The sequence below is a fragment of the Dermacentor variabilis genome, chromosome 5, assembly GCF_050947875.1.
Source record: "Dermacentor variabilis isolate Ectoservices chromosome 5, ASM5094787v1, whole genome shotgun sequence".
Taxonomy (NCBI): Eukaryota; Metazoa; Arthropoda; class Arachnida; order Ixodida; family Ixodidae; genus Dermacentor; species Dermacentor variabilis.
The window spans coordinates 26,973,709-26,997,554 of NC_134572.1; the positions used below are offsets into that span (position 1 = coordinate 26,973,709).

General features: G+C 44.1%; 2 protein-coding genes across 7 annotated transcripts in view; one reads left to right on the top strand and one right to left on the bottom strand.

Moving 5' to 3' along the window:
* The window catches only part of LOC142582373 (protein Aster-B-like), a 141,466-nt gene extending 138,845 nt beyond the window's left edge, over positions 1–2,621 (bottom strand). For 2 of the 6 annotated variants that reach the window (XM_075692018.1, XM_075692017.1), the window contains exon 1: positions 2,329–2,616. In XM_075692018.1, the coding sequence (XP_075548133.1) occupies positions 2,329–2,447 (119 nt within the window). In that variant the 5' untranslated portion in view covers positions 2,448–2,616. Of the gene's footprint in view, positions 1–2,328 lie in introns of all 6 variants that reach the window. The other 4 variants (XM_075692021.1, XM_075692020.1, XM_075692019.1 and 1 more) reach the window with 4 other exon arrangements.
* Positions 2,622–3,445: 824 nt separating this feature from the next.
* mRpL41 (mitochondrial ribosomal protein L41) lies at positions 3,446–23,286 on the top strand. Its single transcript, XM_075692024.1, has 4 exons — positions 3,446–3,766; positions 5,238–5,332; positions 7,348–7,481; positions 23,121–23,286. Exons 1-4 carry the CDS (start codon positions 3,604–3,606, stop codon positions 23,227–23,229), a joined length of 501 nt encoding a protein of 166 aa, XP_075548139.1. The 5' UTR covers positions 3,446–3,603; the 3' UTR covers positions 23,230–23,286.
* Positions 23,287–23,846: the final 560 nt, after the last annotated feature.

The following is a 23,846-nucleotide window of genomic DNA, read 5'->3' on the forward strand; positions in this document are numbered from 1 at the left end:
TAGTGCATACGCATCAGTTCTTTAGTGAACGCATGGAGGAGATAACTTCTGTGGTTAACACATGATAACACATGTGGTTAAATAAGCTTTCCTCGACTTAGGCAGACTACAAATTTGTTTTCCTGGTTTAGGCAAAGCCATTTACTATTTGACCAATCTCGCCATGTCTGGCCACTTTATGTATGGTGCTGCGTAGTTTTTCACTTTCGGTATTGCATAGTGTATCACTTTCAACGAGCACAACACTGCTACGACACCGCTGATGTGCCGTTTCCTTGTTTCATTACTGTCATGGTACACCACATACGATCACCTTCCAGTCGTTTCTTCTCAGCTGATCTGCCATCCTGTTAACGGCACGACGTATAGATTATGTTAACATGCGACTTCCCCCCTTTTTTAGGCAAATGGACTCCATGCATTCTACTTCGTTGAGAAACTGGAAATATTCGGTATTCGATTCTATATTCGAAGGTCGTTTTTATCGGATGTGCGTATTGGTTTACACGTAATAAAAGAGGGCGAACCGCATATCCTATACTATGTATGTGAACAGGGGCCATGTTCACTCTACCGGAGGAGCTTTGAATGGGAAGAACGTGTTCATCATCAGCAGTGATGCTCAGCATCATGCATAAGCTTGAAGCACGGCTGTTCGTCAGGGTCCAGAATATGCTCAGACCGAGGGAAGCCGAGTATCATTCATCCTACACCTCCGGCAAGCTGCAATGCGATTCCCACAGAAACCTGAGCCGCATATAGCACGACATCTTTTGAGCGAAGAGGAGATCGATGGAGTTTGCTCCAAGATGTAGTTTTGCTTTCAGATTCATTACTTTGTTAAGACATTTGCTTTTTTTGCTAATTTCTTGCTTGCACCTACAATACTTCGTACCTTTCACCTTTTCCACACGCTGTCCGATTCCCTTGTTCAAGCAAGCACTTCTACGTAAATCTGCGCGAAATGCGTTAACGATTGTCTCCTTTTGTCGAGCTTTATCTTACTCCTTCCTTTGTATTGCAGTGAACGTCACACGAGGCTCGGTAGTCCTGCCTTTAAAGCGCCCAACAGCGCAGTTTGTAATGGCCAGCCAAGCTGTGTGACGCACTAAGTGGAAAGACTTTTTTTTCCCTTTTTTTTCCGTACGCGATTGCAAGCTATTATACCTGTATATTTGTTGATCTAGTAAACCACGGCTCGGAAGGCGAATTCCTTATTGCAGCTTATGCAAAACTGCCTCCGATGTCCTTCGTCTATAGGTGCGTCAACGTGCTCGTTGATATTCAAGAGAGATTCCAAGGAGGCGCCTGCAAGGACCTTGTTTGCAATGCCGAACTCCGCAACGTCTCCTTGATCAGTTTTTGTTTCTACGTCAGCATTCTGTCACTTTTTTCTAGGCAGAGAGGCACACGGAGAAGGTTTCTACAGTACAAAGCATGGCATTCGACACTTTCTGAACGATAACTTACACATTCGGCAGATGGCCAGATCTTTCGACATTTATGTATTGAGCAACACATAGGCAACGAAAATGCGACGGACAGGATGAGAACAGTTGAATTTTGACGCAAACTCGCCGCTGCGGCTTAGCGGCTATGGTGTTGCGCTGCTAAGCACGAGGTCGCGGGATCGAATCCCGGCCGCGGCGGCCGCGTTTGGGGGCACGTCAAAGATCCCCAGGTGGTCAAAATAAGTCCGGAGTCCCGAACTACGGCGTGCCTCATAGCCAAATCATGGTTTTGGCACATAAAACCCCAGAACTCAATTGACGCAAGCACTGATCGAGCTAGCGCTCGCTGAAGCAATACCTATCCGAAAGTTCAGCTGCTATAGCACTTTCATTTTTGATCATCGGGCCCGCACCCGCACACAGAATTGAAGAACCAAGCTACCGATTCCATCCTCGAGCTGTGTTATCGCAGCTGCCTGTGATAGCGCTTCGAGACATGTCACCTGATCTGCCAGCCGAGACAACACGAAAAGCCTCCCTCTGAAGCAACGGCCCCAAGAGAAACGATCGTGCCGACAAGACTGTCAGAGACGTCTGGAAGCCAAGGCCGGCCGTGCCGTGCTCGACCGGTCAGCTGGCTGGACGGCCGGCTGGTCGAACAGCGCACCACACGTCCTTGGCGTCGCCGCACCGTAACCGCCGCACGTGCGCCAGCGGCGCCTAGACACGCAGACAGGTGAACGCGAGGTCCACCAGCTGCTAACGCCGATTATCAGGGCTCATTCAACCCGCGCGTATGCGGTCAGCGACGCGGGTTAGCCGCGAGACTACGACGGCGCCTTCAAACGTTCCCCCGAACAATCCCAAAGCAACTCACATTTCCTGCGCTCCCCCGCTGGAGCTGCGTTTGAGAGAAGCCTGGCTACCGCTGCTGCTCTCCGATGACCGGTCGCCGCCGCCTCCTTGAGGAGCCATCAAGAGCTCGGTCGTGGACATCAGAACATGTTGCGGGTCACACACTGAGGCGGCTCGCACGACACGAAAACAAAACAGCTGCGGGACTGTAGCCGCGGTCCAGCTAGGGGTGCCAGCGAACTGATCTCAGCGGGATGCAAGCGTAGCGGTCCGAACCGAGCCACTCCAGTCGCGCAGCGAGCGAGAGCGCGAATGGCAAATCCAATTTCCCTAGATCTAGGGAAGAAAGACTACTTGTTGGGCCGGTGTTGCGCGTACCGTCTGCTATGTCGCTTGTCACTCTTTTTGCTTTCAGTAATACACCATACTGTGGGCGTTCACATTGCTTGAAGCGACGGTATTGGCCACTTAAACCGTTACCGTTAAAGATAAAAAGGTCTAGGAGAAGTGGCGAAAAACACAGGAAAGAAGCAAGCTATGCAATCGGTGCTTACGAAACTAGGCTTCTCGTCGAAACACACAGTATTGGTGATAAGTGCGCAATTTATTGTCCACAATGAATAAACTATAGCGTTTCTGCTTCTGTTTGTAGTTGCTAAGATACGTAACACGACCGTTGCATGTCGTAGCTTGCGGAACCACAAAACACTACATATCTGACCTTTTTTTTTGGCTTCGTTACATTCCCTACTCGAAACTGAGAGCCGCTGGGGCGATGACAAAGATATGCTACACAAATGGTTTCAAAGTAAGTTTACTTTCATCCTGTCAAAAAAAAAATGGAAAGGTATCCAATAACAATTAACATTTCTTCCTACATGGTTCATATCAACAATATTTAATGTTTAGGCACCCTCACAAACATGCACCAAAATTTTGCCAAAGTATTTTATTTATTTATTTATTTATTTATTTATTTATTTATTTATTTATTTATTTATTTATTAAAAGCGCGCCTACCCTTTCGTGCGATTATACTTTTTAGTTGGCATTATTTATTGTTTGCTATAAACGCAACAACGGTTAAAGTACGGCCTGAAAAATTTAGGCCGTTGTAAACATTGAGAGAGGCAGCGGTGTGAAATACAGAAAGCACTGAAGTTTGCGGTGGTATCTAGTTCGGAAACATTTGACTCGCTTGAAACTTGGCCGAGCAGGAAAATTAGTTTATTGAGTACACATTTCCTTTTTTAGAAATCCCGCGATCTACAAAGCACAGTAAGCAACAGGTCTCATAATGAACTCCTCGTTGAAGCAAGTAGCAGCAGTTACATGGTCGCAGATCAGGCGCGTTTCAACGACGGGACCATGCCTCGGAAAGAGAAACTTCCGCAAGTTTCCTGTGCACAACATTCGTGGGACATTTCACGATCGTCGTCGCAAGGATCGTGTGATTGAGAGTGAGTCGCCTTATCGCTATGTTGCGGCTCCGTGGTGTGGCAAGCGGCGGACAACTCCTTGCTTCTACTTCTTGGAACTGCGGATAACCGTTACTGGGGCTTGCGCAGTTCCTTTGGCTGCGTCTGCATATCACAGTTGTTCGCGTTACTACCCGTTATTGACTAGTTTTCACGTTCAGCCAGGCTCTCATAAATGCATATTTCATGCTTACGATATCATTTTACGATTGCCGTGACCATTGTTCTTTATGAACGCAATAGAGCCCTTTACTAAAAACCATGTCAAACTAACTGGTAACGAACTACCTGCTACGATCTTTAAATAAGGTAAATAATATTCGCGCTGGCTAGCTATTTTCGCTCGCACTTGCAAGCGTTCAATGCCTTTCAGAATTATACGGTACCGCGAAGATACGCCTAGTGCATTCTTGCGCAATGATGCTTACCGAAACTTTTCGCGAGTTACGATAATATGTTCCTCCCTGTACTGTGTTTACAAAGTGAAACGGCAGTTATTGCTCACATGCGTGCCACGTAGTTGAACCTTTGGTGGGACAAGATAATGTCAAAAATGTTATGTTTTCACGTTTATTGACCTCTTTGCTCGTACACAGCAGCTCTGAATCAATCTCAGGAGTCAAATCCCCTAATCCCTGCCACCCTTTCTGTGCACCTTCTCGCTGCTGTTTCCTTCATGCGATGTCTTATTCGTCGATATGCTGGCATCAGTATGAGGATTGTTCTATGTACTCTAGCTTGCATGCTGCTATCAGTGTGTTCTTGTATTCTGGATAACATAGAAATGGGAAAAGCTGAGGAACATGCATCGAGTGGTGGCATGAAAAATGATAGGCACAATGTTGTATGTATAAGGCCAACTGTTACAAAATGTCTCTTTAGCCAAATTATTTATAAATGAGTAGTACTATATACTATTCAAGCAATCTTTGCAAAGCAGCAGGGCTGGTAGCTGTCTAATTTTATCATTAACAGCCTTTAAATCGCACCACACAGATGATGTGCCTGGTAGTTAGCAGACATGATATGAAACCTAACATATCGCTCAAAAATTTTCCAGTGTACTTTGGGCAGGCCGTCGGCACCACCCAATCTCTGAGGCCATGCCAAGAAGTTGCACTGGCTATTGATACTCTGGGTCAAGCATCACTTGGCTAGTGATTTGAGCTTCCTTTGCCAGACACTAGGTGGTTAGAATTTTCTAAAGTCAATTTCTCATTTTGAAGAATAGGTGCAAAAAACTGATAAGGACAAAAGAGACTGCAAACACAGGCTCTTATTCTTCAAGATGAACAGAATTTAACTTACTGTACTCATTATGCTTATGGTGTCAATACTTGTAGTACTTATGGTGTTGCTGTCTGGTGTGCCAGGTGGCTTAGCATCAGTGATGTGCACCTTAAAGGGAAGTTCTTTAGTGTAGCAAATATTCACTTTTGACATGTGTGCACAGCTTATGGAGTGCGCTGGCCATCTGTGTCACACCGAGGACCCCCAATACCCGAAATGGTTCCTGAGCTCGTAGTGCCTGACCTCACAAACTGTCAGGTAAGAGTACCACTTCCACAAAGATATCTCACTGCTTGTGAATTGTGTTTTTAAAAGTCTGAGCTGTGAGCTATATCTATATTTGTTAGACAAAAGTTCTTGAGGAAGCTTTAGCTGGATGCCTGTTCTAATTTCTGCTTCAAGTATTACATGTGAAATGTAGAAAGGCTTTCATTTGGCCACTGCTAAAGGTGATTTGGATTCCCTAACTCTTTCTCTGGCTTCATTGTCTTATTGCTTGGTGTAGTTGTAACTAAAAAATAAAATTGAAGCGTTTAATTCCCCTTATTCTTATTCCTCGTAGGATCAAACTTGTTCCATTGAAATAAAAGCATGATTGTAATCACACTGGGACCACGGAAGCTCTGTGCCCAGAACTAAGTTTAAATATGAAAAAGAATAAAACAGCAATGAGTCGTGTGATAGTCAATAAAATAAGCTTAAAGAAGAAAACATGAGAGAGAGGAAAAGAAAAACCATTCGAATGGTTGAACATTCTTGGACCCTGCCATGAGGCGTCTTGCATTCACCTTGCATCATGACGACCTCATACACTTCCTATCTGTGATCGAGGCACGTTGCTGTAATAGTTGTATGTGTTTTTATTATTCCTGGAGGCATCAGTTTTGCTTTCACTTATTGTGGCTCCACTTTGTACAGTGCGCCTGTTCTTCATATTTACTGAATTCATTATTTTAAATAATTTCATGAAGCCCACATTATATTTCAGTTGCATATGTTTTCCAGCTTACAATAATTGTTGCATATTGTCATAAAATTACATGTCATGTTTTCATTTGTATGCTTTTACTTTTGTGCTATTGCGTTGCCTCCCCTCACTTTTCTGTTAACATTTATTGCTCATGTATCCTTTTTATAGCATGCTGCAATCTATGCTTGATATGTATAGTATTAGGTGGTCCCTCTGACAGTTTCACAACTATGCGACCACAGAATGTAATAACAGCACTAATGTTGTTATCATGTAGCAAGAAAATGTGAATAAATTTGAACTGGAATTTGTCGGATGTGAGCACTTGGAGACGCCAGTGGCGCTGGCAGACCCTTAGGAGCTGTCGTACAATGCTCTCGATGTTTACCAGCGGCCTGCTGACCCTGGTGCCCCAGCCACTTGCAGGTTCCACATGGGCTACCTCTGGGCAGGGATGTGACCGCTAACGACAGGCTTTATTGATTGGTTCATGGGTTATAATGTCCAAAAGAAAGACTAGGGACGTGTGAGACACCTTACAGGGAGGCTTCAGATTCATTTTTAATCATCTGGGGTTCTTTAAATTGCACCTAAATGTAAGTACACACAAAATCTTTTGCATTCTACCTCCCATGGCGATGCAGCTGCCAAGGCTGGGAAGCGAACTGGCTACCCGACGCTCAGTAGCAGAATGCCATTGCCACTGAGCTACCACTACAGTTGATGATAGGCTTGACCATGGTGAATTGAAAAATACCCAATGCACTTATCACCCTTTGGTACATTTATCTCTCAGTACTATCTGGAAGTAGCATCACCTTAATATCCTTGTTTGCATATTGTTTTTAACTGTGCTCCCTGTTGCTATCGATGACCATGTGACAGTGCACTTCTGGGGGTGTGGTTGTACAGCTCCGTGTTTCATGAGGGTAATGTGTTAGGAAAGAGCTTTGATAAACTTACATCAAAACTTTTGCCATTGATCGGGTGATAGATTAGTTTATCAGTGTGCATGAAAAATTGACCTCCTGACGAAGAAAGAGAACAACTTCACATGTGCAAAGTTATTTGCTTATGTGTGTTGCAGAAGTTTGAACGCTTTAACTTACCCTATACCAAATTTATTTTGTGTGTATGTCAGTACCTTGCCGTCTGTGTGGCTTCTCTTTCCATCCTGTATAATTCAAGCATTGCCATTTTCAAGAGCTTTAAATATTCAGTGTGCACTTTTGGCAGTGTTTGGGTCTTTCCCAGCACTACAACATTACCATTGGCTTCGTTGATACAATTACATTGTGCGCAGTTGGGTCCATATGTCTCATACCGTGCACCTGAGGTGTGCCAAGGGCCATTCACAGCCCGGGACCTGTTTGATGCAGTCTACTCTGAAGCAGTGGCCAAGGACTTCAAGGATGGGCACGCAGACAAGAGTGTCAGGTGACAGGCTCACAGTTGAATGCGACGCACCATCTCTGTTTTACAGCATCGGCTGTTATGAGCTCCTGACTCCCCTGGATGCATTCAGTGTTGCTGTCATTCACATATTTTGCCATAATTCAATATGTTGAAACATGTACATATCCACTGGTACGTAAGTATCTGCTAAATAACCACCTCTTTTGATGAGCACTGTGCCTTTATCTAGGCTTTATACACTAAAATATATCAGTCACCGAAAAATCATTAAAGCGTGTGCTAAATGCATTCTGCAGTTGGCAGAGTGTGAGTTACGATACATAACTAGAGTAAACGTTTAGTGTCAATGAAGACCTGCAATGGGAACTGCCACTTTGCTCCGCAAAATTTACATACTCATTCGAGAATCATTAGGTTATGCTTATTTAAGATTTGCATCCGTCATTGTATAGTCTTTATAAGCTCAGTACTTTAGACACTGTTGAAGCATGAAATTAATCCAATCAAAAGAAGAAGGCTGATTCACAGCGATGTGTCTTTATTGTTGTTCAGGCTAATGCTGTCTGCTCCACACTTGTGTGAAACTGCAGTTTTTATCTTTTTCATCCAGCTAATATGGTCTAGCTTGAATTTTCTTGTCTAGTTATAGCATAAACCACAGTCATCACTTTTTTGAAAGCTCACACCCCTGCTGTATTCGTGGAAAGCACTGCCATGTAAATCCATCAGAACGGCACTGCACAGACAGAAATCACGGAATGTTTATAGCATCTGGTGAGGTGCAGTCGTTTAGCCAGGAGAGCTATAAGGGGATACAGGTAAATAAATGCTGAAAATAAAAAGACAAATGTGCCTCACCAACTGAATCGTGATAATTTTGTTTTCTACCTGTTCAGACATGTGCATCACCTTTTGCCTACTTCTTACTTGAGGCCAGTGTGCCTCACTCAAGAGGCTACCATAAAAGAGGCTGATTGCAGGAACACATTCAACACACTATTGCTGAAAATAAAAGACATCTTTTGTGCGAAGTCTTGTCAGGTGTGCAGTACAGTAAAACCTCGTTCTTCTGGATTTCATGGGACGAAAGAAAATGTCCAGGTTAAACGAATGTCGAATTATCGATGGTATCAAGAAAACAATAAACAAATGCTTAATACGTCAGCACGTTTTTATTTACTGAATTAATCGGCAAGCCCTGTTTGTATTTTACACAAAAGCAGTGCGAAAGCTGCAATTCTCATCATCTCGAGACTGATTAGCGCTCGCAGCAGCGAAGGCCTCACAACTTCCTTCACAGCACGGCTGAGGTGCACGTCTTCATATGAGACGCGCTTTTCACTACTGCGCGCACATCCCAATTATTTTCTCGCCGCTGTCGCCAGGTTGCCGCCCATCATGATGTTGATGGTGCAATTCATCCTGAAGAGCTTTGCACTGAGTAAAAACGAAACTACTGTTTGCCTCAAACACCGCGGGCGAAACCGCGGCCGCTGTCAACGTAATCATGGACATGCGGTTCTTAAGGCGCATGGCCGGCACACGCACTGAGTCAAAAGGAAACTGTTTGCTGCAACTGTGGATGACATCACGGTCGCCATCGACGCGGTCATGGATGGAGACTACAGAGTTACAAAGGCATGTGGCCAACGTGCGTGCCGAATCAAAACGAAACTGCTCTTTGCTGCAACCACTGCGAACAAAACTGGCCGCTATCGATGCGATCATGGTTGGCAACTATATACGCAGTCATGAAGGCAAGTGACCAATGCGCTGCTATGCACACCGATAAATGCAAGAATAAAGGCTGTAAAGGCACGAATAGGCGCAAAGCGTTCTGACATTGCTATGAGTCACTTACGATTTCCACTGATGACTATGGCGATGCGATTTCTGCCGCTTCGTGTTGGTGGACTCTTGAGTGTACAGTTAAACCTTTATATAACGAAGTCAGTAAAATCAGCAATTTGATTCGTTTTATCGAAATGTCGTTGTATTGAAATTCAACCTTTTATGCAAGTACAGTCGCCAATCAATTTTTCTCACAAGGAAGAAGGCTGCAAAATTTTCAGAATGATGGGGCAATGGAAAAAAGCAAGTTTGAATGAGAAATCAATTCATTTTGATAAATTTGAAAGTCGGCGACGAAGGATACGGTTTCATGCTGTGTACGTCGACGACATCTTCACATCAACGATACGAATTTAGCGAAGCCAGCCATGGTTTCTCATGCACTCCGCCCCCACGGCTGATAGCATCGCCTGCACTGGGACGACACTATCAGCAAACTTAAAATTAATGCAACCTCCAATACTAAACGTGCAGAAAGACAGCTTACATGGTGCCATGCGGCCTTGGCATGCCCACTCTTGGCACAAGTGGCAGACTACCTCTCAAGCAGGGTACACAGCTGCGTATGTGCTCAGCCGCGCTTACATCTATGCACAACCACGGCTGAGATGTGCGCCAAAAATCGAGCCACGTGCCAATTGAACCAAACTCTGCCCCTTCTCGCGTGCTTGATCACATTACCGCGAGCTTGCTCCCCACCCCCTCTTTCCCTTTGCTCGCGTGGGAAGAAGGCGGCAAACGTGAAGCCACCATCGTTAATTTTTCTTGTCTCACCCTCACGCACTTTCACTTGCACCTAAAGCACACCGTGCGCAGGGCACGATAGGACCTCATTGCACTTGGACTTTATACGGAATATAATGTGGCTCCACTTCGGCTGTCGCTCCTGTCGCGCCTCATGAGATTTGCGGTATGTTTGCAGGCAGCCACTTGTAATTCTATCATTTGACCATCTGCGTCCACATCCACGGAAGTTTCCATTTATTATCTTGGCATTCCCTTGCGGCGGCAGTGAAATTTTGTTATACAGTCTCCGACCATTTATTTGGACCTCACGGGGACTGCGAAAATTACAAATAAACAGGTGTCCGAAAAAGCAGATTAAGACAAAAAAGAAATCCTTTATTTCCACGCACTTATTCGGGCTCGGCAGTAGGCTTGAAGAAATCGTGAATGCGCCGTTGCACGCCGTTCCGTTTAGGCGCAATCAGATAAGCCTGAATCTCGGAGAGGGTCATATGGTCACTATAGGCGGCTGAAAGCACAGTCACTGCTTGTACACACTCCGCATGCGACGGCAGCGTAGTACATGGTGCGTCATCTTCCGACTCGGAGTCATCGTCCGGTGGCGCATCAGAAACCTGACGAATGATCTCGCCGTCGTCAAGTTCTGCGCATGTCAGTACAGCAGTATCAGCACCTGTGAAACTGTCAAATGAGACGGTGTCCGGAATCGCAATGCAACCACTGCGCAGGTCTCGGCAGAACATTTTCGGCGTCAGTAGGGAGCACATCAGAAGGCTACAAATCCTAGGCCTCCTGGCACCCTCTTGCCGGCATTCCCCAGCGCAGTCTGCGCGGGCACTGTCAGTGCCATTAGACAGTTGACGCGATGTTTCCATATGCCGCGTCGCATCACCGCAACCTCAACACAGCACACAAAGCAAACATCACCACGTCGACACCAGTCGCACAAACGAAAAAGGTGGCCTACTTGCAGCGTCGTGCATGAAGAAACAAACAAATCAGCTGCAGGATTGTCTTGACCATTGTCTTGACATGGCTTACTAAGCTGAGACCGGAACTGCTGTAGCTACGAACCAGGCAGAAACAATGATGAGCGGGGATTTGCAGTAGCGCCACTTTGTGGGGCAGCAAGGAGGCTCCATTCAAAACGAAAATGGCGTCCAGCATGTCAAATCATGCACCGGTTAGAGTCGGTGCATGGTGCTCTCAATCGAATTTGCTCAAAGAGTGTCCGAAAAATCAGACGAGAGGTTGCAAGGCGTTCGAACTTTCGGCAGTTGTTATACATTATTGTCTATGGGGAGAATGGCGGTGCCGCAAAGCAGACCGAATAATCGAGCATGTCCAAATTTTTGGAGTCCGGAAAATCAGTCGGCGACTGATTTTCAAACACACTTTACTATAACACATTAAACACACTTCATTATATTGAGATTTACCATATTTATTCGAATCTAGGCGGATAGTTATATAAAATTATTTTCAGTTAATCATATACCAAACTCGTAAGGTGGACTTGGATGGATGGATGGAAAACTTTATTTGGTCATGCAAGTAGTGATAATCCACCACTAAGCGGGCCGCTCCCACTTCGGGACCGGAAGGCCAAGCCTCACGGCCACATCGTGAGCCTGCTGGACAGCCCAGAATTGTTCATCCAGGTCCGGGCTGCGAAGTGCAGCCTCCCACCTGGACGCATCCTTGATTGCCGAGTCTTCAATTCTTTCACAAGACCAGAGCATGTGTTCGAGCGTGGCTAAAGCACCACAATCTTGGCAATAAGACTCTGTATACGTCTCCGGATAGAACATGTTCAGTCTCCGTGGGCAAGGATAAGTACCAGTCTGTAGTAAGCGTAATGTAAGTGCCTGAGACCTGTTTAGTTTAGGATGCGGCAAACTGTAAACCCTGCGATTAAGAAGAGGTGGGCTTAGAATCGAGGATGTTAAAAAATATACCAGTTTCTTATTGAAAATGATAAATATGGTGCATAGCTAGCGCCATCTAGAAAAGTCAGTATCACAGCCGTTACTAGACATGCCAAGAGCCAACCGAAGTACACGAACACGAGATGGTGTACACGATTGACGTCGCTATTTTGATCTGTGTCAAATTGGTATGGTGGCTAAGTATTGGTGTGGGGCGTGGCGTTATCGTAATGGCGCCAAACAAACGGTGCCACAAACGAAAAGTTGTGCTAGCCGCAGAGGCATTGTCAAACACTCAAGCTGAGTGGGACTTCAACATCAATGAAAGAAATGTCCGTTGTTGGAGGAGGCAATGGGAGACACCTTTTGCATGTGCTGCAATGAGGAGATGATGGCGATAAGGAAGGTAAGCATGCGATAATAGAGAGGAGCTGTTCACTGAGATAGCACCACGTTTCAACATGTACGAGCCATGCAGCACTGTCTGCACATGCGTGGGCGCATGGACGTGAGCTTGTCTGCATCCGCAAGCATACGAGCCTAGCAGCTGGGATGATGTAGAGTGAGCTCGGCATGTTCATATTAAATACTGTTTTCATTTTGTGAACGCTGTCATTACCTTTTTATTCGGCTTACATTTGAAGTAAGTTTTTAAAATTTTTCCTGGCTTCGGACATTTGGGGGTCCGCTTAGAATTGGGGCTGGCCTAGATTCGAGTAAATACGGTAACTGTATGAGAGTATAATTGAGTGGGACGAGCAGCTGGGGCTGCTGGGGTAGTGCATGCTTTCAGTGAGGCGCATGACGACAAAAAATACTGCGGTGGTGCTGCGATCGAAGTAGATTGGGCCGCATCAAGGTTGCGCTGTTGGAAACTGCTGCCGATAATTCTCAGAAAGCTCATTCGTACTACTTCATGCGCTGGTATATGTGTTTAGACAGCTCAAGCGGTGTTTGTAATTGCACATGACATGTATTTGTGCCTTAGGAATAGATGACTTTCTTTCTCTTCTTTGTTCCTTTTTATCTTTCTTTATTGCCACTTAGTGATTGCTCGTGCCTTGCCGCCGCAGTGTCGGCTTTCATTCTCCTATGTTATTGTACGGTTTCGTTTGTAAAACAAATATTTTTCTCATTCTTCAAGCAGCATGTATCTCTCCTATGTATTTTTGCTTATATAGTTTCCTATCAGTAGGTCTTGCAAAACGCAGATGGAAAAGGATAACTTCCTGCTTGCTGCTTCAAACAAATAAAACCCCGTCTGGTGCCCTGTACTCAGATTTACGGGAAGTATTCTTATACTATAAGAAAAAAGAAAGCTGCAGTGCAACATTCCATTCATGTTTCCGTCTTCCTCGCATAACAGAATGCGGAGTAATTGGTATGGGTTCTTTTATTGTGGTCGGATCTTAGGCGTCGAAAAAAGTTTTATGTAGCCATTATAATGTTGATTTTTGTCCATAAGCCTTATGAAATTTCTTGTGCAGTCCATGCTTAACAAGAAGAAAAAAAGAAGCGACGCTGTAGCCTAATTAGTGGCTACATAGTGCATATAGTGTTGTGCTGCTAAACTCAAGCTCACAGTTTCAAACCAGGTTGTGGATTTTGATGGGAACGAAATTGAAAAACACTTGTGTACTCCTGTTTAGGTGCACGTTAAAGAACTCCAGGTGTTGAGAACTGAACAGGGGGTCCCAATCATCTCGCAAGACATAAAATGTCAGAATTTGTTTAACTAGAAAAAAAAAAATAAGGTAGCTGCATTCTTTGGCTTTTTTCTAGGGGTGTAAATAAAACAAATTATTCTCAAGTCTGATTTCCGAGAAAAGCATGTTACGCTTATCTTATATTTCATCCCTAAATGTAATGCTATTCCCAGCTGTTTGTCTGCTCAACTAAGCAGCTTCTGTATTATAAACGGCTGCTTTCAGTTATCCGGTGCACTATCATAAGGACATTAACAAAGCAATTAAAGGAATGTCACGCCTCACATACACATAGATACATTTGTAAATCTGCTGTGTTTGTTGAAGAAGATAAGTATGGCGCCACATTGGGCACCCAGTTTTAATAGGTTGCAGGCATGGTGAGACTGTAAAAAAAATGTTTTCCTTGCCCGAATCAAGTTAGCAGATTTACAGGCTGCCCCCAAACAGTGTGTTTATATTGAATGACAGCTAGGAACTTTTTCAGCAAAACCAATTAGCACCCGTGAATTAATTCTCTCAGAAACTGGTGGGCCTCTGCACAACAGCCACGACGCTCCAGCAGCACAGTCACTCGGAATAAGAGTCCTCACTTGCATCAGCCTTTTGCTTTCGAGACTTCAAAAGTGCTGTTATGCGTTACATTCGAACAGAAACGGCTATTGGATAATTTTGAATAGTTACTTCTGAAGTCAAATGCGATCTGAATAGCAAATACCATTCGATTAGCCTCTATGTTTCTGCCACATTTCACATGGTGGCACGTTGAAGGAGATCACCAGACAAGCCACAGAGATTACATTGGTAAAGACTTCCTGGTCTGCCCGATTTAGTCTGAGTACATAGGCAATATTTTATCCTAACGCTGTTGTTCATATTAAAGTCCAATAATTGGATTGATTCCTTTTCTTGGAAAGTCAATTGGTTCACCTGGAACTGGCGCAGCTTTTAAAAGAAACATGCTTATTCCGATCGGGAGTTTTCACTTTTTCAATCAGTGCAATTAGAATATTTGATCATTTTTCTCTTACCCATGTCGTGGATATGTATGTCTATGTACCTTTAGGTTTACTTAGAAGTGCATTGGTTATCTGCATCTCTTCGTGCCACACAGTTAATAAGCCTGATTTATTTCACTATAATATTGTTTTCTTTGATCATTGTCATTGATCAATATTCCACCAAGAAGCACGCGTAAAATGGCACAGTATCAACAAAATTTTCTTATGTAGCTTCATGGTCCAGATAGGTGGCTTCTGTGGCAAAAATGATGTGTTACTTTTGGAAAACAATGTTAAAAATAGCAGTTCACTTGGCTGAAACAATTGCTACTGGCCGACAAGAGTTGCAGGCGCACCGAAGCAAGCAAAAAAACCATAAAAGATTTTACTGCAGACTTTCTACAAAAAGAACTGGGCATCCACCAGTGTCCATGCAACAAACGCACGTTCGCTACCAGAAAATGCACTTGACAACAACAGCAAAATTGAAGATGTCATGTTGTATAATCCATGCCTCAGATACGTACACATAGCAAAAAGGTGTCAATATAAATTTGCAATTGAAATAAAACACCATTATAAAAGCTTAGGCATGCAATCAGTCTCAGTGCCTACAGCGAAAATACGTTGAATATGCCCCGAAGCACATCTCCGCCCCAATCCAATTTGCTCGCAGTGCTCTCCCACAATTTTTCCACACGTGGCGCCTCAGTGGGAGAGCACTGTTCGGCCCACTTGACAATTGTGTAGTACACCCTAGCTGAAGCTAACGCCGCTCTTGCTCTTGTGCGTCACACATTTGCGGCACTCCATGCAAAAAGAGATGTTGGAGCGGTGTCTCCTTCTATATGTTTCCGTGGCTAAGGACTATCAGGCGGGCGCCGGGCTTTTCGATAGCTGGGCCAAGGTTGTGAGTTCCAAGAACTGCAGCAGTGGCGCGAAATATGTCCAACACGTCCACAGCTGGAGATAGGCTTGTCATCAGAAGTGCGCCATTCCTTTGGGCTTCAATAACGAGGACGAGTGTACGAACTTTGTGGTACGAGGGAAAATCAGAAAGTCTTTGCACCTATCTTATACTAGCCAAAATAATGCACATACAGATAATTAAAGATATATGTACTGTTCTACTTACCTTACACTATTTTTCCACATACAGTGGAACCCCAGTTATATGTCCCCCGGTTTTGCGATGACCCGAGTTTTACAACGGATTAGCGCAGTCCCAGCGAGGTCCCCATAGAAGCAATGCATTGAAAAGCCCAGTTATCCGACGCAATTTTACCCCTGACCCACATTATACAACGACCCTCGCAAAGCATGGGACGGAACGGCGGATGAAAGAAAAGTGTCGTGGGTCTCTTTCTTTGCTCCGACTCTCCACATACGGAGCGCTTGAGACCACTCAACCGGTTTGCTCCGGCGCAGCTTTCTTCCCTGCCTCGTCTCATCGTTCGTTTTTCTTTCCCCCACCAGCATCCGCCCGCGATGCTCGCTGTGCTGAAATAGCACCTTTTCTTCTCCACAACCACTTTCTCCCTCTCTTCACGGTGGCACCGCCTCTCATCGCGGCGGGGAAGCGTTTCTCTCCCCCCACCAGCAGCTGCCCGCTGTGCTGAAATAGCGCCTTTTCTTCTCTGCAATCACTTTATCCCTCTCTTCTCGGCAGTGTTGCCTCTTGTCGCGTTGGGGAAGCGTTTCTCTCCTTCCAGTTTCCCAGCAGCAGATCGCCGACAAGGTAGCGCAGAGAGGCCTAGGTTTATCGCACGTGTTCTTCGTCGTAATCCTAGCTACCAGCGTTCAGTGGAGGTTTTGAGTTGTGTGGAACAACACGACGCACGATGTCCCGAAAGCGGACAGCTCTGTCGCTCGGCGATAAGCTGAATGTTATTGAGGAAGCGGAAAAGCGGCATGGAGCCACGAAAGCCAGCATTGCCTGGGATCTTGAGATACCCGAATCTTAGCTTAAGACGATCTTGGCAAACAAAGCGGTGATATTGCAGAATGCCAACAAGTTAAGGCTGAAGCGGAAAGCGGCAAAAGAAGGACAGCATGAGAAGTTAGAAACACCTGACACTTCTCAAAGTGAGACACCTTTCTATACGTGGGCTGCACTTCTCTTTGGATTCGATGGGCGTTCATCCCTTGCTCCATGAAAAATTAATTGTACTTCATTGCTCGTACACCGTGGACATGTGGACCACAACCGCCATCTTCAATAACTGACAGCATATTGGTTAAGGGAGGAGGAGGGGATCAGAAATAACTTTTTGTTTCGTGACAGAAAGGGCTGAAATTTGGCGCACACACTGCACATTGTAATAAAGAGACAAATCTAAAATTTCATTATGATATCTTCATTAGTTTTTGTTCTATAAGAATTTATATGTTTCTTGCTTGTGGAAAGCCTGCACAGTAACGAAACAAAATAAGGAGCTGGGAATACTTTGCATGTTTGTCCAAATGTCTAATCTACACCAAGACAGTGTTCGATTTTTTTTCTTTAGTGCGCTAATAATTTTTCGCTCAGCATAACATGCACATGACTGTGCTTCACTGCATGGAGCCATGTAGTTATTGTGAAATAATTAAATAATGGAAAGATAAAGAAACATTTCAAGACTGTCTTTAAGTACACCGCAGCTTGTGGATCGCAGCAAAACAAACTGGACCAAAATCGGTCCAGCCATTGGGCTACGCTTTCCACGAGCGAGGTGATTGACAAAAAAGTGCAATTGAGAAAACTGGCTGCAAAGTTTTAAAAGCACTGCAAATTTATTAAAAAGCACCAGGGCTGCAATATTTTGAATCATTGCTGTCAGGCATCTTCTTACACCTTTGCCTCTTTGTTTGGCGGGCTTTGTATGCCTTCTTCAGGCGTTCTTTATCCTTTTTTTGAGCCCTCTGGAGTAGTGCATGACCACCCTTTTCACTGCCAGACCGAGCCTAGTATTGCAGTGTGCACCCACAGAATGCTGTTGGCATCTTGGGCACAGAGTTATCAAAGAGTTCATCGTGGAAACCTGCACAATAATGAAATCACAGTCACAAGGGGCCGGAATTTGTTCTTGGCCTTGCTGGTCCGTCAAACTGAACTTCCGCTCAATTGCGGACATTGCGTGAAGGGAGTCGCAAACGCTGCATACCTACGCTTCTGCAGTCACTACTGACACAAAATGCGGTTCGAGGCGCGTCTGAACTGTGCGACATGCGTGCGATGTTCGGGCGATGATTCGTCTGGTGAGCCTTGGGTTACCATACTGTATGTAGCTCGTCGACGGTTGGGGCTCACTCGCAGGCTGTGTGTCCCTGACGCACGATGTGTCGGAAACGGTACACCGTCTCTGCCGGCGATGGTGGCCCGTATCGCCTCTAACGATGCTATCTCGGTTGCTGACTCACGCGGCCGTACACACAGGTGTGAGAGCCTCCGTTGGCACGTCTTCCGGTGGCTTGGTTATCAGTGTCGATGTCACAGGGCAATTGCTGGCTTCGCTGCTGGAATCGCACGGTGCAAGATAACGCGGCACGTTATCTGCGTGTTCAGTCGGGTGCTCCGCTTCTCCTGCTGGCCGCCGTCTTTTCCTCACCGTAGGAGGCCTGCACTTCCGTTTTCCAGAGGCATGCTTCGTTTAAAATTTCTTTTCGAACGAGCGGCGATCCATCACTGACCTGAGAGCTTTCATAAATCCAAATTCTGCGAGTGTCAAACGAAGAAAGACGCCGGCGTGGTTTTCAAAGCAGACAACTGTGGTCCACTGCGGTTGCCAGCTTGCTCGCTGCTGCAGCAGCAGCCAATAGCGAGACGCCTTTCAACACGGCAACCAATCGGAAGCCCGCTTTCATTGCAGGGCCCGTGTGACCGCCTCTCGCAGACCTGTGCTTCTTTTGTGTTTGTGTGTTTGTTACAAGATGGCGATGACCGAAGAATTCAGAAACGGAATGGCGAAACTTCGAGTTTTCGAATGATACCAGGATGGCTGCGTTCGGTGCCAGGAAAGACGAGGTAGGGCTCCGCGAACTGAGGTGATTTTACGTGATTTAAAGCTGTTTTCTCGCCCTATGCACTGATAAATTAATTTTTTTTGGGCACTTTTAGTGCGTTTTCAGCCAATCCATTTTGATACAATGTAGATCAGGCATTGCAGATACTGAAACGCGTTGTTGCCAAAAATCGTTCTTTTTCGCGATTTTCGCGATCTGATCCTCGCGTCCCCCCTTTAAGACACGTTGGTGGGCTGGTTAGTTAGAATCCATGATAGAGTGTATAAGCGTGACTGAACGAGGACGTAGAAAGAAACAGATACACAGAGACAACGCTTCACTTTCAACTATAGGTTTTATTTTCTCACGCATTGATAAATGTGTACTGTACGAGCGTAAACAAACATGACAACAAACAAGAACATTCAGTGGTGCATTTCAATGAACCGTATACGTGTGCGAGGCATGGTGAAAACATGTACTGCAATGGTTACAAAGATAAACCGAGGAATCGTATCTTCTTTTCGGATAGCGACACTTTCCTTTCCGCACCTTCCCTCTTAATTTTGCAATTTCGTAGGCCTCCACAATCTCCCTTGTCATCCTGCTATGAGCCCTATACAGAATCGAAGTACTTTCAAATATGGGTTTGCAGAAACAATCTCGGCAATGAATACCCAAATGACCCGAGATTACCCTAGTGATGTTATATCGATGTTCTCTTAATCTTTCATTGATGCATCTGCCGGTTTGACCAACATACGTTCTTCAACACGAAAGTGGAATGGTATAGACAATGTTATGAGTGCAAATTGTGTGCGATGTTGAGTATAACATGCATGCTTTTTATTATTCTCTGTGTTAACCTGTTTGCATAGCTTCTGTAGACGCTCAGGGGCAGAAAAAATCACGTCCACCCTCGATTTTGCCGCTATTCTTTTAAAGTTATGTGAAGTGCAATGAATGTACGGTACCACAGCAACTTAGTACCACAGTACCATAGCCGAGCAAGTGTGAAATTTATGCAACAAATTGCACACTTGTAGGCCTTATATCTCCTTATGAGCACTAATATGAACACAGGCTTGAGTTTGATGGATTATACCAACTATGGCTGAGTGAGCTCTCTCATACGTAGCTGCTCCCACTCTGGTCGGTGAATGTACTTCCGAACTATGCCTCTCTGAATGCTGAGCATGAGGCTAATTTTAGCTCCATTCGTGTTATGCGTAGCATCACCACAGTGCCATCTGTACGCACGAAACATGAGAGATTGGGTAATGGCTTATTTTCTCTACACAACAAAACCTGAATAAGGCATGTAGCTAGTATGGTTGCAAAGATATGTGATGATGCTATAGCATGCTTTCATTCAATGTGCTTTTAGCAAGTGTCTCGCTCTGATCGGTGTTAAAGACGTTTCACATCAAAAATGTTTTACGATGTTTTTTGTGTTATCACTGCGGTATCGAACACTGTGGCTAGTAAGCTTCCCACAGTGTTAAAAGAAGAAAGCGGTTAGCATAGATATTGGTTGTTGGTCCCTTTAAGATATGTTCTTCATAACCAACATATCAGTATACAGGGTTTCCCAGCTAACGTTAGCCAAGCTCTTAAACAGAAAATATAGAATATGTGAGGGTGCAACCAATGGTAGTCTGTCAGAAGGGACACACTGCACCAGCAGGGTATTTTCATAATTGAACTATTGATAATTAGATTAGATTTAGCAGCGTGTCCCTTTAGTGGTTGTCCCTTTCTTCGTCTTGTGCGTTCCTTGCGGTAACTTCCCAAAAGATGAGATTAATTAACAAACTTCATAATTACTAAAATGATGGGTATAATTCTGATAGGAAAGTAATAATTGTGTAGAAAACACGCAAAATGTGAAAATAGCCGCACGATTACATGTTTGTGCTCCGCAACACTAGCAGTCCCAGGCATTACTCTGAAGAATGAAATGGCTTCGCGCTTGATGCGGAAAAGGCAGCTCGCAGTTTGCGGTGACCAACACTGTTACCAATACCTCGCCACTTTCATGTGACTGCCGAGCCAGGCATTGAGCAGAGTTAATTCTTCCGAGTAATGCCTGGTTTTCCTGGTGCCGTGGTTCATGGACATGTAATCATGCAGTTATTTTCGTATTTTGCATGTTTTCTTTCTAATGCAGAAAAAATAATTATGCGTGACTTAGCACACTGAAAACAACTGAATTGGGTGCTTTAAAACACGATCAATACTTTTCTAAAATTAGATGCCTCAATTTAATAATTGAGGAGTTTGTTAGTCTCATCAAATTATCGATAGTTCAGTTATGAAAAAAAATCTTCCTGGTTCATTGTTTAGTTTCTGGAACAACATCAATAGTGGTGTCAGTGAAAAAAAAAAGACATGAAAAACTATGACTTTACAGAAGAATAACTGTGTAAGAAATCATGGCAATTACTATGGTTTCAGCACAATTGTAGTACGCACTGGCTGCCCTAAGTTCCTGTCAGGGTAGTTACCATGGTGTCCTTGTTGGACCACTATCAGCTTCCACATGTAATGATAGCACCGTTCCCTTCCGTTGATCTGCATCTATGTACAGCATTGCAGTTTCCTGGGACGTCGTTTCTTGTAATCCAATGCTGCTATTTGCACCTCAAAAGCTGTTATGCGTCTTGCTGCGAATATTATGGTCAGGTCAGTAGCAATACCCAAGTTTTCTAGCAGTTTGCAAATCCTAAGCAAATGGGTTAACCCCTTCACTGCTGTGACAGATTTCAAAAATGTTTTTGAAAGTGCAGAATGTTTTTTAGACCTGCATATCTTTGCGCCGACATTTCCTAAAAATATGGTACCAGAAACGCCTATTGTATTTTTACTGGTCTTGCTAAAAAGAGTTGGTAAAAGTCATTGTGTATTATTAATTCATCAAAATTACAAGAAACTCTGCATATACAGATATGCGAAAATCGGGGAAAGTTCACACTGAGTTAACTCATCATCGGTAGTTAAGGTGTACACCTACATGACAAACTTCAAAAAAAATTTAGAAGTGGGGAATGTTATTTAGACCTACATATTTTGCACCCATACTTTCTAAAAAATATGGTACCAGGAATGCCCATTGCATCTTTACCGGTCTTGTCGAAAAAAAAAAAAAGAAGCTTGTTGTGTATTAATTATTTTTCAACATTACAAGCAACTACAAGTGCAAAAATTGTGGGAAGTTCATGATGATTAAACTTGTCATCAGCACCAGAGAATGCCTCTTGTGATGGCAAGTTACATCGTCATTGGCAATTAAGGGGCTAACCTTGCACATCCAAAGACTGGTGCAATGTGACAGTGAAGCCACAAAAACTGGCCTGGGGTCAGGTGGCATAGGGTCATATATGCACTGAAACATTTCGCCCATCTACTATCGCTGAACGTGAGACAGGTGATGATTTGTCTTTAGCCATGTGCAAAGCCTAGATTGCTTCCGTTCTTCGTTTGATTTAATGTGCACTAAATGCACATGGGTCTGGGGATTATCATTATAGACTGTTTTCATGACTTGATACAACTTTAACGACACCAGAAGAAAACAGTGTGTTGACAACATTAATTCAGCACTTCATACCCAGAGATCTATCATCAGGGTTTGAATAAAGATCATATTAGTGCTTCTTTGAATCAGGATCAACCATGTTTATAAAAATTTAATCTTACTTACAAAAGGGCAAAGTGGTGAATTAGAGCTATAGTGAAGGTACATTTAAATGTATTTTTTAATATCTTGATGGCTTCACTATGACGAAGTTCTTGGTGCCTGAAATCTGGTGGGCTGGTATAAAGATAAAGGGAATTTGATGGAACAGTCTTTATGGGTGGAGATATATATATATATATATATATATATATATATATATATATATATATATATATATATATATATATATATATATATATATTTAAATTATGAAGTTTGATGTGTGGAGTAGCAGAACAGGCTAAGTATTTTACATGTGCATATTGTGTAGGAGTTCTGGGGATTAACACCATCTAGCTTTTTCCAGCCAAACCTATGCCAGTCTTTTGCCTCTTCTCCTTATGATGTGTCCCACCAACTCCCTAGAGGAAGAGGTTTCAGTAAAGTCTAGCAGGTTCTTTGGTTTGGACCATTGTTCCACAGATGGTAATCGGGGGGCGGGGGGAGGGTGGCTTAAATCTAGCCCTAATTTCAACAGGTGCATTGACCAGCACAGTCCAGAACAAATTCACCAGGTAGGTTATATAGACTTCACATTTGAAGAAAGCAGATGCTGTGCTGTTTTCACTAGGAACAAATGTTAGATTGGCCAGAATAGTATGTATTCCCATCATCAGCCAGTTTGGAGATAAGGACGGCTGTAAATTATATGCCAGCCCTCGACCACAAAGCTTTTTTGTTTTTTGTTTTTATAATTGCTGCAGGCACCTGGATGAACAGCCAAGTCCCGAAGACGCACGCGTGCGGGCACGCCAAACCGGCAGTGACATTTTTCCACCACTGTGGCGGGTACGCAAGATGGAAGATCAATAGGCGTGATTTGTTTACATTTGTAGATTTCATATTAAATGTCCCATTTCTGAGTTACAATGCTTGTGTCTGTTCCACAAAAGTATTCCTGCCCTGAGTATGAGGAGTGAATTCATCTGTACCACACTGAATGTGATGGTCATCACGTGGTAATATGTGCACCTTGGTCAGCATGGCCTGATGACAAAGGTAATGTTGTCTACGATGACACGGCTTGAGGATAATTATTACCTAGAGAATGCAATTGATAACAAATATTTTTCAAAGAAAAGAGAAAGACATGTTCTCAGTTGAAGCTCTCACAAAAAAAATTTGGGATTGTTCTTCACTTTCCTTTTTTCTTTTTGCGCACGTGTGGCATACATAGCGCAATACATCAAATTATATCTGTCTCACGGGGCTCCTTTAGCAACTGCCACTGTCAGAAAGGCATGTGTAGTACCACTGTACTTTTGTTTAATGACAGCTAAGCCCCCGCATGTTCCAATATGTTATACGGTTCATATGCATGTTGAAAGGAACATCTTTGGCCGCGAGGGGACTTACAGTCTCTTGAAGAGGATGTGGGATTATTGCGGTGGGCAGCGCATGGCATCTGAGATCAGACAACATGCATGCGT